This window comes from Rhinoraja longicauda, chromosome 39 (genome assembly GCF_053455715.1).
Source record: "Rhinoraja longicauda isolate Sanriku21f chromosome 39, sRhiLon1.1, whole genome shotgun sequence".
NCBI classification, from domain to species: Eukaryota; Metazoa; Chordata; class Chondrichthyes; order Rajiformes; family Arhynchobatidae; genus Rhinoraja; species Rhinoraja longicauda.
This window is the reverse complement of record NC_135991.1, coordinates 7,267,108-7,280,690: the sequence shown is the minus strand read 5'-3', so window position 1 is coordinate 7,280,690 and position 13,583 is coordinate 7,267,108. Positions and strand designations below refer to the sequence as shown.

General features: G+C 50.9%; 1 protein-coding gene across 1 annotated transcript in view; it reads right to left on the bottom strand.

The window, feature by feature from the left end:
* LOC144611175 (neural cell adhesion molecule L1-like) overlaps nt 1–10,307 on the bottom strand; it is a 55,375-nt gene extending 45,068 nt beyond the window's left edge. Inside the window, 3 exon segments of the mRNA XM_078430229.1 lie at nt 5,355–5,460; nt 6,504–6,521; nt 10,041–10,307. Of these exon segments, the coding sequence (XP_078286355.1) occupies nt 5,355–5,460; nt 6,504–6,521; nt 10,041–10,143 (227 nt within the window). The 5' untranslated portion in view covers nt 10,144–10,307.
* Nucleotides 10,308–13,583: the final 3,276 nt, after the last annotated feature.

Here is a 13,583-nt window from a genome sequence, read left to right as displayed (position 1 = left end):
ACACACGATGCCTCAGAAAAGCCACCAGCATCCACAAAGACTCTTCACACCCCTGCAACAGTCTGTTGGGGACCTCCACCATCGGGCAGACGATACAAGGCCTTCTACGCCCGCACCTCCAGACTCAGGAACAGCTTCATCCCCAGGGCCATAGCTGCTATGAACCGTCCTGCTGAGCCGGATGGTCACATCGCACAGTGATCCGGCACAGATCTACTTGCACTTTATTCTGTCTTAAAACTGTTACAATTTGTTTCGTTGGGTTTGTTGTTGTTTAAATTAATTAAATTATTGCATCGTATGGGAGGCACATTCCCAATCTCGTTGTACCCCTCCCTGTACAATGACAATAAAGATGTATTGTATTGTATTGTATTTAGCAAGGAGGTGAGGAGGAACCTCTTCTGTAGTTGGTCTGTGAAACTCATTGCCACAGAGGGCTGTGGAGGCCAAGTCAGTGGAGATTTTTAAGGACGAGATAGACAAATTCTTGATTAGAACGGGTGTCAAGGGCAGGAGAATGGGATTAGACGCAGAGATAGATCAGCCATGATTGAATGGCGGAGTGGACTCGATGGGCCGAATGGCTTAATTCGACTCAACTCCTCTTGTTATGAAGACCAACATTCCATTGGATTTCTTCACTGCCTGCTGTACCTGCATGCTTCCTTTCAGTGACTGATGCACTAGGACACCCAGAGGACACCCAGATCACGTTGCAGATGATACAAAGCTGGGTGGTAGTGTGAACTGTGAGGAAGATGCTATGAGGTTGCAGGGTGACTTGGACACGCTGTGTGAGTGGGCGGATGCTTGGCAGATGCAGCTAATGTGGATAAGTGTGAGGTTATCCACTTTGGTGGTAAGAATAGGAAGGCAGATTATTATCTGAATGGTGTCAAGTTAGGAACAGGGGACGTACAACGTGATCTGGGTGTCCTAGTACACCAGTCACTGAAAGGAAGCATGCAGGTACAGCAGGCAGTGAAGAAAACCAATGGCATGTTGGCCTTCATAACAAGAGGAGTTGAGTATAGGAGCAAAGAGGTCCTTCTGCAGTTGTACAGGGCCCTAGTGAGACCGCACCTGGAGTACTGTGTGCAGTTTTGGTCTCCAAATTTGAGGAAGGATATTCTTGCTATTGAGGGCGTGCAGCGTAGGTTTACTAGGTTAATTCCCAGAATGGCGGGACTGTCATACGTTGAAAGACTGGAGCGACTGGGCTTGTATACACTGGAATTTAGAAGGATGAGAGGGGATCTTATCGAAACGTATAAGATTATTAAGGGGTTGGGCACATTAGAGGCAGGAAACATGTTTCCAATGTTGGGGGAGTCCAGAACCAGGGGCCACAGTTTAAGAATAAAGGGGAGGCCGTTTAAAACAGAGATGAGGAAAATCATTTTCAGTCAGAGAGCTGTGAATCTGTGGAATTCTCTGCCTCAGAGGGCAGTGGAGGCCAATTCTCTGAATACATTCAAGAGAGAGCTAGATAGAGCTCTTAAGGATAGCAGAGTCAGGGGGTATGGGGAGAAAGCAGGAACGGGGTACTGATTGAGAATGATCAGCCATGATCACATTGAATGGCGGTGCGTACAGGCTCGAGGGGCCGAATGGCCTCCTCCTGCACCTATTGTCTATTGTCTATTGACTCCTTGAACTTGTGAACCTGTGAACAAACCAACCCGGCTTGAACATCGGCAAGACCAAGCGTAGACTCGGCGACCGTTTCGCTGAACACTTGCGCTCAGGCAGCTATGGCCTACAGGATCTCCCGGTTGCCAAACATTTCAATTCCCCTTCCCATGGTCAGCATGGCAACGGGGAGGGGAGTTAAAATGTTTGGCAACCGGGAGATCACGTAGGCCTCGGCGGAGCGAGCGTAGGTGGTCGGCGAAGCGGTCGCTGAGTCTACGCTTAGTCTCACTGATGTACACAGGATGCAGTAGGTTAGAGGAGGGACGTGTGAACCTCTGTCTAACCTGAAAGGAATGTCGGGGTCCCTGGATGGAGTCAAGAGAGGAGGTACATGGACAGGCAATTGCTGAGGAAAGTCCCTCTGGTCCCCTGGAAACCGGAGAACCAAAGAGGTGGGAACGGCTGGAGATGTTGGACGCTCGAAGCAAGGGCCGCTAGAGGCGGACGGGGTCATCAACTGCAGGAGGTTCCCCTGGGACACAAAGTTGGCCGGGCGAGGGAAGGACGTTGGCTCGCAGGCCAGTCCGCACAAGGCTCTGCTGGAGCCTGGGCCCTACCTGGATTAGGAATCGCTCCAGTAGACCAAGCACGCCGGCCAACCGCACATTGGAAATGGCGCCGGTGTGTATATATATACATGCCTAAAGAATTTCACTGTGCACTTGCACTTGTGATAAATGAAACACCATTGAAGTACCTGGGCAAGCAGTGGTTTGGGTGGGAAGGGATGTGTGTAAGGAAATAACACATTGTGTCTCTCCTCCCTTTATCTCTCTCTCCCCCTCCCTCTCCCTTCCTCTCTCTACCTCCACCTCTCTCTCTCTTTCTTCCCCTCCCTCTCTCTCTCTCTCTCTCACCCCGGGGGTCACTGGGCAGTGATTGGGAGCAGGAACTTTGGCTGATTCCCTCTCTCTCTCTCGCTCTCTCTCTCTCTAACCCCCCCCTCTCCCTTTCTCTCCCTCACCCCAGGGGTCTGGGCATTGATTGGGAGCAGGAACATTGGCTGATTCCCTCTCTCGCTCTCTCTCTCCCCCTCCCCCTCTCTCTCTCTCGCCCTCGCCCTCTCTCTCCCTCTCTCTCTCTCCCCCCCCTCCCCCTCTCCCTCTCCCTTTCTCTCCTTCACCCCAGGGGTCTGGGCAGTGATTGGGAGCAGGAACATTGGCTAATTCCCTCTCCCTCTCTCTCTCTCCCCCTCCCCCTCTCTCTCTCCCCCCTTTCTCTCTCTCTCTCTCTCTCTCTCTCTGTCTCTCTCTCTCCCTTTCTCTCCCTCACCCCAGGGGTCTGGGCAGTGATTGGGAGCAGGAACTTTGGCTGATTCCCTCTATCTCTCTCTCTCTCCCTCCCCCTCTCCCTCCCTTTCTCTCCCTCACCTCAGGGGTCTGGGCAGTGATTGGGAGCAGGCACATTGGCTGATTCCCTCTCTCCCTCTCTCCCCCTCCCCCTCCCCCTCCCCCTCCCCCTCTCCCTCCCCCTCCCCCTCCCTCTCCCTCTCTCTCTCTCTCCCTCACCTCAGGGGTCTGGGCAGTGATTTGGAGCAGGCACATTGGCTAATTCCCTCTCCCTCTCTCCCCCCCCCCCCCCTCCATGTCTCCTGCTTGCCTTACATCGATGACCCTTTAGAATGCTGCTTTCCAGACATGGGGATGGATCAATAGCTGAAGAGGATGGGCAAGGCTGCAGCAAATGAATCTCAGGGTGGACAGATGTATCACTTGGACCCTGAAGTGACCAGATGAGCACTCTGTGAAGGCTGGGATGCACCCTCGCTCGGTCCACAGAGGTCACACAGAGCAGTCATTAAAACGTCACAGGTTGGGGCAGACAATGATCAGAAAGGTTAATGGAACGCTGGTGCTCACATCAACAGAAGGTGGTGGAGTTTTTACCACGAGTAATACAAAAGGCCACATTCGCTGTTGAAGCCCCACACTTTACAGTAAAAGAGACTGCACTTCAATGAGGAGCAGCATTGTGTTACCAGAATTAATCCTGGACTCCAAAGGTTAAATTGTTTTGTTTTAGTTCTAGAAACACAGCATGGAAACCACGCCGACCATTGATCACCTATATCTTAGTTCCATTTTAACCATCGGAAAGCAGAGATGTGCAAATGCGTGGACAAGTGAACACGCTCACGCCTGGCCCTGTGCCGACTCCAGGTCAGCTTCAGAAGCTGGAGCAGCTGCCCGATAACCAGGATCCTTGCATCGCCCCCATTTCAGGGAAAGGCAGTGAATTAGTTCAAGTGGATGCGCCTTGGTTATTTGATGGGGCAGCGCATGAATGACTTTAATGCAGTGGCCATGACGAGATGCCTGTAATATATCGGCAGAGTGACTCAGTCCGGCATTAGTGGGTATATGTCATCACATTTATGGAGCCATTAATGAGCAGAAAGAGGGAGCAGAGAAGTGTTGATAGATTGAGGATGGGGAGCATTCCACTGTGCAGTGGCAGGGCTGGTCCGGCACAATGATTTATGCCTTTGACCTCTTCAGCTTTGCAAGGCAAATGCTCAGGCAGCTCGGTGAAAATGAACAGCACTTAACCTCAGTATCTAGTTCAGACTTCATACACTCAGCTCCTCAAGGTGACCGACTGGAAAGCCTTTGGGATTAACCAGTCGTCTCTCTTTTAGTGCAAGACTGAGCCGATCCCAGTGAGTGCGTGACACACGGAGACCCCATGGATCTGGCACTTGGGCTGGCACAGCTGGTAGAGCCACTGCCTCACAGCACCACAGACCCAGGTCCATCCTGACCATGCTGTCTGTGTGTGTGTGGTTGGTACGTTCTCCCAGTGACCGTGTGGGTTTCCTCCGGGTGATACAGTTTCCTCCCACATCCCAAACACGTACATGTTTGTAGATTAATTGGTTTGTGTAGATTGCCCCTAGTGTGCAGGGAGTGGATGTGAAAGTGGGAGAACATACAACCAGTGTGCAGGTGATTGATGGTTGGTATGGAGTCGGTGGGCCGAAGGTCCTCTTCCATGCTGTATCTCTAAACTAAACTAAATCAAACCGTGTGCACAGTGCCCCTTTAGACTTTCGAGATACAGCGCGGAAACAGGCCCTTTGGCCCACAAAGTCCACGCCAACCAGCAATCACCCCGTACACTAGCACTATCCTACACACAAGGGACAATTTACAGAAGCCACTTAATCTACAAACCTGCACGACTTTGGAGTGTGGGAGGAAACCGGGTCACCCGGAGAAAACCCACATGGTCACAGGGAGAAGGTACAACGTCAGTACAGGCAGTACCCGTAGTCAGGATGGAACCCGTGTCTCTGGCGCTGTGAGGCAGCAACTCTACCGCTGTGCCACCTTGCCACCCACTGTGCAGCAATACCACTGCACCACCTTGCCACCCACTGAGGCAGCAACTCTACCGTTGTGCCACCTTGCCACCCACTGTGCTGCAACTCAACCACTGCACCACCTTGCTGCCCACTGAGGCAGCAACTCTACCGCTGTGCCACCTTGCCACCCACTGTGCAGCAATACCACTGCACCACCTTGCCACCCACTGAGGCAGCAACTCTACCACTGAGGCAGCAACTCTACCACTGTGCCACCTTGCTGCCCACTGTGCCGCGGCTGGCAGCCCATGCTGGTGTGGGCACTGCCCCCACTGCCACTGGTGGTACTCACATGGGCATTGGTTCCCCTGTAGCTTCACACTTCAGCACAATGTCGTCGGTGGGGAAGACGGTGTAGTTCTCCAGTGTCTGCTCTGTGATGATCGGAGGCTGAGGCACTGCCAGAGGGAAGAAACAGGCCGGTCAGGTCAGAACGAACAGTGTGCAAGGTACCCAGACCCATGCGAGCGAGCGGAACCCATCCTGACACGCAAGCTATGACTTGGTACTTTATAAACTCTTTTAGCTGGAAAGATTTACGAGGACGTTGTCAGGGCTCGAGGGTCTGAGCTTGGGAAGGTTGGGCAGGCTAGGACTTTATTCCTTGGAGCACAGGAGGTTGACAATAGACAATAGGTGCAGGAGGAGGCCATTTAGCCCTTCGAGCCAGCACCGCCATTCAATGTGATCATGGCTGATCATTCTCAATCAGTACCCCGTTCCTGCCTTCTCCCCATACCCCCTGACTCCGCTATCCTTAAGAGCTCTATCTAGCTCTCTCTTGAATGCATTCAGAGAATTGGCCTCCACTGCCTTCTGAGGCAGAGAATTCCACAGATTCACAACTCTCTGACTGAAAAAGTTTTCCCTCATCTCCGTTCTAAATGGCCGACCGCTTATTCTTAAACTGTGTGGGCCCTGGTTCTGGACTCCCCCAACATTGGGAACATGTTTCCTGCCTCTAACGTGTCCAACCCCTTAATAATCTTATACGTTTCGATAAGATCTCCTCTCATCCTTCTAAATTCCAGTGTAGTAGGGGTGATGTTATAGAGGAGTACAAGATGATGAGGGAGATAGGGTAGAGTCTTCTACCCCGAGTAGGGGAATCAAGACCTCTGAGGCCCTTCTTCACACGATAGCTGATGGGATGAAAGGTGCAAACCAGGTGAACTCTGTCCATGTTTCGTCGGGGGGGGGGGGGGGAGAGCTGAACTAAGGGGCACAGAGGAGACACATGTGAGGGCCTCGTCGATGATTTCATCTCTGATTTTGAATCTGAAGGGTCCCGCCCCGAAATGTCAGCCAGCCTTTTTCTCTGGCAGAGATGCTACTCCAGCACTTTGAGTCTATCTTTGGCATAAACCAACATCTGCAGTTCCTGGCTTCTACATGTTATCTCACCCAAACAGGCAGGGTTAATAAAACAGGAGCCACTTACATTTCTTTTGCAATTTGTCTGCAGGTCCATGCAATGCAAGCAAGAAGGAAGAAAGCAAAGCACAGAGAGTTAGTTCATCACAAAATTAGTACATCACCCCTTTGCAAAATCTCTCAAGATGTTACAATGTGTGTCAGAAACATAGAAAGACGCACAGAAACAGGCCCTTTGGCTCTCAGAGTCCGTGCCAACTATCAACCGTCCTTTTACATTGATCCTGTATTAACCCATTGTTTCTTTTCTCCCCACGTCCCCATCAACCCACGCCACTGTTGGACTGCACACTGCGGGGGTGATTTACAGTGGCTTATTAACCCAGGAAAGCCAGTGTTGGACTGTACACTGCGGGGTGATTTACAGTGGCTTATTAACCCAGGAAAGCCAGTGTTGGACTGTACACTGCGTGGTGATTTACAGTGGCTTATTAGCCCAGGAAAGCCAGTGTTGGACTACACACTGCGGGGTGATTTACAGTGGCTTAGTAAACCGAGGGAGGCCAGTGAGATGTGGGCGGAAACCGGAGCTGGAAACCGGGAAGAAACCCACACGACCCGACCTTCAACTGCGACTTTCTTAAGCATTCCAAAATATGCTGGAACCAACTATTATTCCACACAAACATGGACTCATGGAGATCACGGTCATTACAGGTGGCCTGGGTGTAGAGGCCAGTGGGGGTCACAACGCAGTGCTGTGGCTGAAGAGGGTTACTGAGATGGGGAGGGGTGTGGGGTCAGGAGGGGGTTACAGAGACGGGGAGTGGCGTAGGGGCCGGGGAGGGGGGGGTTACAGAGACGGGGGGGGGGGGTGTAGGGGCCGGAGGAGGGGGGTTAACATAGAAAACATAGAAACATAGAAAATAGGTGCAGGAGTAGGCCATTCGGCCCTTCGAGCCTGTACGCACCGCCATTCAATATGATCATGGCTGATCATCCAGCTCAGTATCCCGTACCTGCCTTCTCTCCATACCCCCTGATCCTTTTAGCAAAAAGGGCCACATCTAACTCCCTCTTAAATATAGCCAATGAACTGGCCTCACGGTATATACCGCTGCACGGTAGCGCAGCGGTAGAGTTGCTGCTTTACAGCGCTGGAGACCCAGGTTCGATCCTGACTACGGGTGCTGCACTGTAAGGAGTTTGTACGTTCTCCCCGTGACCTGCGTGGGTTTTCTCCGAGATCTTCGATTTCCTCCCACACTCCAAAGACGTACAGGTATGTAGGTTAATTGGCTGGGTAAATGTAAAAAAATTGTCCCTAGTGGGTGTAGGATAGTGTTAATGTACGGGGATCACTGGGCGGCACGGACTTGGAGGGCCGAAAAGGCCTGTTTCCGGCTGTATATATATGATATGATATGATAACTACCTTCTGTGGCAGAGAATTCCACAGACTCACCACTCTCTGTGTGAAGAAATGTTTTCTCATCTCGGTCCTAAAAGACTTCCCCCTTATACTTAAGCTGTGACCCCTGGTTCTGGACTTCCCCAACATCGGGAACAATCTTCCCGCATCTAGCCTCTCCAACCCCTTAAGAATTTTATATGTTTCTATAAGATCCTCCCTCAGTCTTCTAAATTCCAGCGAGTACAAGCCCAGTCTATCCAGTCTTTCCTCATATGAAAGTCCCGCCATCCCAGGGATCAATCTGGTGAACCTTCTCTGTACTCCCTCTAAGGCAAGAACATCTTTCCTCAGGTTAGGAGACCAAAACTGCACACAATACTCCAGGTGCGGTCTCACCAAGGCCCTGTACAACTGCAGCAGAACCTCCCTGCTCCTAAACTCAAATCCTCTTGCTATGAATGCCAACATACCATTCGCTTTCTTCACTGCCTGCTGCACCTGCACGCTTGCTTTCAATGACTGGTGCACCATGACACCCAGGTCACGTTGCATCTCCCCTTCTCCCAATCGGTCACCATTCAGGTAATACTCTGCTTTCCTGTTCTTGCCGCCAAAGTGGATAATCTCACATTTATACCTCACATTACAGACATGGGGAGGGGTGTAGGGGCCGGGAGGGCTCCAGGGAAACGAACAGGAGGGGGGGTTTACTGGGATTGGGCTGACGTGAGAGACAGCACGAGTGAGGTCCTCACCCCCACTTTGTGAGGAGGCAAAGACTGTTTCACCAACATCCAGCCTGCAGCAAGCTGTTAGTAATCGCACGCTTCTCAGTCTATTACTGAACCGCCAGATTCCACAAATTGCTTCTTCAATCTGGCGTCTCACACAAATCTGGTCAATTAAGGAGCTATTACAGAATTCATCCTGTTAATAAGACACAGGTTGACAGTGAGAGAGCAGCATTAGTGGTTAGGGGCTCACACTGCCAACGACGGAGGGGGTTTATATCAATATAACACAGGGAGGGGTTGGGGAGATGGGGAGGGGGTGCAGAAGGATGTGCTGGGGAGGAACCGAATTACCAGCACAGAGTAGAAGGACTGAACGGCCTCTCTTGACTGGAGCAGATGGAAACGAGAGACTCGTCTTTGTGGTGGGGGCCAAGTACTTTACAGCCAGACCACCCACTGAATGGGGAGAGTGCAGAGAAGATTTATGAGGATGTTGCCAGGACTCGAGAGCCTGAGCTGCAGGGAGAGGTTAGGCAGACGAGGACTATTCATTAGCACGCAGGAGAATGAGGGAATGAGGAAAGTTCTGTTATACTGTTATACTGTTATATAGAGACCCTCGGACTATCTTTAATCGGACTTTACTCGACGTTACCTTGCACTAAACGTTATTCCCTTTATCCTGTATCTGTACACAGTGGACGGTTTGATTGTGATCATGTATAATCTTTCGCCGGCTGGATTGCACGCCACAAAAGCTTTTCACTGTACCTCGGTACATGTGATAGTAAACTGATCTAAACAGCTGTACAAGATGATGGGAGGAATCGATTGGGTAAATGCATAGATTTAGATTTTTTTTTAGATTTAGAGTCACCTTGCAATGCTGTATGACTCCATGACTCTATCCCAAGTGGAACAGCACAGGAACAGGCCCTTCGGCCCACAGTGTCCGTGCTGAACACAAAAGGTATAGAAGTGTGAAAACGCACACCTCCAGATTCAGGGACAGTTTTTTTCCTGGCTGTTCATGCTCAGTACCTGCTAAAAAGATAGATTTGGTAAAATTATGACACTTTGCAGCACACAGAGGCAATCACCTGGTGGAAAATCACCTCCCCTTTGTAGGCGTAAGATCAGTATACTTTGAGAAAAATTAAATCTAAAAACCTAGCACGTATTCTGAACTGAATCATCCTACCACAACCAGAGAGCAGTCATGAACAACTGTCTACCTCTTTGGTGACCCTCGGACTATCCTTGATCGGACTTTGCTGGCTTTACCTTGCACTAAACGTTATTCCGTTACCACTGTAAATGGGTCGATTGTAATCATCTATTGTCTTTCAGCCGGCTGGATAGCACGCGACAAAAAAGCTTTTCACTGTACCTCGCTCGGTACACGTGACAATAAACTGAACTGTAGCCACGGCGAGGCAGCATGGAGAATACTCACACTGAGGAGGGATCCTGATGGAGTTGCATTGCTGGCAGAAGGTCAGCAGCAGCAGCAGAGGCAGCAGCAGCAGAGGCAGCAACGCTCTTTTATCCCCGGTCATTCTTCCCCACGATCAGCTGGGTGACATTACACCCACTGTAGGCAAGTTGGTCAGCCGGGATGGCGGAGACGGTGGCTGCGGGGAGGAGCGGGAAGAGTGAGGGCAGGTGGGGGGAGTTGTGGTTTGGAGCCTCTGATTTGAAGGAAGCTGCAAGTTCTCCAACGTCACGGTGTCAACTGCAAGCCTGGAGCGAGAGGGAACAACAACAAAAAAGAGGGACATCAGTGCGAGTGCGAGAGCTCATGAACATCTCATGTACAGAGGCGACTACTTGTGTGCGAGTCACAGAAGTGGATCTGCAATCACACATTACAAACTCTCCACAGTTCTGCAGCTACTGAACCACTTCCACCCTCCGATCCAAGCCCACCCGCACCTCCCCGAGAAAAGGCAACGTGAAAATGAGCAAGAGCTGGCAACATCTACAACTTCACCAGCACAGGGAGAGCAGGGGAGCGAGATTCACACCAACACAGTGGGAAAGATTAAAAGCACAGCGTCAACATCAGTCCTAGTTGCAACACCTGACAGAATCAGCACAGAAACAGGCCACTCAGTCCATTGCCAGCACAATGTCTTGGGACTGACAGAAATCACCAGAAGTAGAGCAGACAAAATGTCAAAACAAAGAACTGCAGATGCTGATTAATACACAAAAGGACACAAAGTGCTGGAGTAACTCAGCAGATCAGGCAGCATCTCTGGAGAACATGGACAGGTGACATTTTGGGTCAAGACCAATCTTTGGACTGATTGTAGGGGGGAGAAGAAAGCTGGAAGAGGGGAGAGGCAGGACAAGGAGCGGCAGGTAATAGGTGGATGCAGGTGAGGGGGGGGTGCTTGATAGGCAGCTTGTTGCAACAACAGCCAGAAATAAGAAAGGAAGGTGTGAGACAGGATTGAATAGTTGTGGAGCCAGTGGGCGGAAATTAGCAGGGGGAGAAATATGCAGGGGGAGAGGGGGGCAGATAGGGGGGGGGGGTTCCAGATTACTGAATATTGGAGAACTCAATGTTCATACCAAAGACATACACAAAAAGCTGGAGTAACTCAGCGGGTCAGGCAGCATCTGTGGAGAACATGGATAGGTGACGTTTTACAGAGTGCTGGAGTAACTCAGCGGGTCAGGCAGCATCTGTGGAGAGAAGGAATGGGTGACGTTTCACAGAGTGTTGGAGTAACTCAGCGGGTCAGGCAGCATCTGTGGAGAACATGGATAGGTGACGTTTCACAGAGTGCTGGAGTAACTCAGTGGGTCAGGCAGCATCTGTGGAGAACATGGATAGGTGACGTTTCACAGAGTGCTGGAGTAACTCAGCGGGTCAGGCAGCATCTGTGGAGAACATGGATAGGTGACGTTTCACAGAGTGCTGGAGTAACTCAGCGGGTCAGGCAGCATCTGTGGAGAACATGGATAGGTGACGTTTCACAGAGTGCTGGAGTAACTCAGTGGGTCAGGCAGCATCTGTGGAGAACATGGATAGGTGACGTTTCACAGAGTGCTGGAGTAACTCAGCGGGTCAGGCAGCATCTGTGGAGAACATGGATAGGTGACGTTTCACAGAGTGCTGGAGTAACTCAGCGGGTCAGGCCGCATCTGTGGAGAACATGGATAGGTGACGTTTCACAGAGTGCTGGAGTAACTCAGAGGGCCAGGCAGCATCTGTGGAGAGAAGGAATGGGTGACGTTTCGGGTCGAGACCCTTCTTCAGACACAATGTTTATACCATTGGGTTAGTAGCTACTACCCAAACTAAAGATGAGGTGCTGCTCCTCCAGTTTGTGTGTGGCCTCACTCTGGCAATGGAGGAGTTCCAGGACAGAGGTCAGTGTGGGATGGGAAGGGGAGTTGAAATGCTTGGCAACTGGGAGATGTCGTAGGCCTCGGCAGAGTGGAAGTGTTCAGTGGCACGGTTGTCGAGTCTAACGCTTGGTCTCGCCGATGTACAGAACCCACATCGGCAACACCGGATGCAGTGGATGAGGTTAGAGTTGCTCTCACAATAGACAATAGACAATAAGTGCAGGAGGAGGCCATTCGGCCCTTCGAGCCAGCACCGCCATTCAATGTGATCATGGCTGATCATTCTCAATCAGTACCCCGTTCCTGCCTTCTCCCCATACCCCCTGACTCTGCTATCCTTAAGAGCTCTATCTAGCTCTCTCTTGAATGCATTCAGAGAATTGGCCTCCACTGCCTTCTGAGGCAGAGAATTCCACAGATTCACAACTCTCTGACTGAAAAAGTTTCTCCTCATCTCAGTTATAAATGGCCTACCCCTTATTCTTAAACTGTGGCCCCTTGTTCTGGACTCCCCCAACATTGGGAACATGTTTCCTGCCTCTAACGAGTCCAACCCCCTAATAAACTTATACGTTTCGATAAGATCTCCTCTCATCCTTCTAAATTCCAGTGTATACACTCCCCCTATCTGCCCCACCCCACCACCCCCTCTCTGTGTGAATCTCTGTTTTACCTGAAAGGATTGTCGGGGTCCCTGGATGGAGTCAAGGGAGGAGGTATAACTGCAGATGCTGGTTTACATCGAAGGTAGATACAAAATGCTGGAGTAACTCAGCAGGTCAGGCAGCATCTCTGGAGAGAAGGAATGGGTGACGTTTCGGGTCAAGACCCTTCTTCAGACTGAGATTCAGGGGAGAGGGAGATTAGAGATATGGAAGGGTAAGATGGCGGAAGATGGCGGCGCGCACGGACGCAGCGGCTCACAGCTCTCCCTTTCGGTGCGTTTTATGTGTGTTATCTGTGTTATGTCTGTTAGTCAATTTTAGTCATGCAAACCAGGAAAATCAGGCAAATCCTACCTACAACCGAAAGGACCTTCTGATCATCGGATTCCAGTGCAATCGGGACCTTGTGCGCGAATTTCCACACCCGCGAAATATACCGGAAGAGATAGCCAGGACACCGGGCGCTCCGTGGATAGTTGTCGGCGCGAACAGGCGTCGCAGGCGGAGGAGAAACAGGAAGCAAAAGCGAGGATGCCGGTCCGGTATACTTGCCAAGCTAAAGAGACAGCCACACAAACCACCGCTACCCAGCATGTTCCTCACCAACGCCAGATCCATCATCAACAAAATGGACGAACTAAAACTGCTGATATCAGCAAACAAACTCGTGGAGGACTGTTGCATTCTCTTAGTAACAGAGACATGGCTTCATCCACTTATCCCAGACGGAGCCATTGAGCTAGCCGGGCGTACAGCGTTTCGTTGGGACAGAAACATCGACTCCGGTAAGAGCAAGGGGGGGGGGTTATGCATTTATGTGCACAACAACTGGTGCACTAACATCCAAATCATAGATAGCCACTGTTCTCCTGATCTGGAGTCCCTAACAGTTAAATGCAGGCCTTTTTACCTTCCTCGCGAATTTACAGGGGTTATAGTAACAGCAGTCTACATCCCACCAAATGCTAACG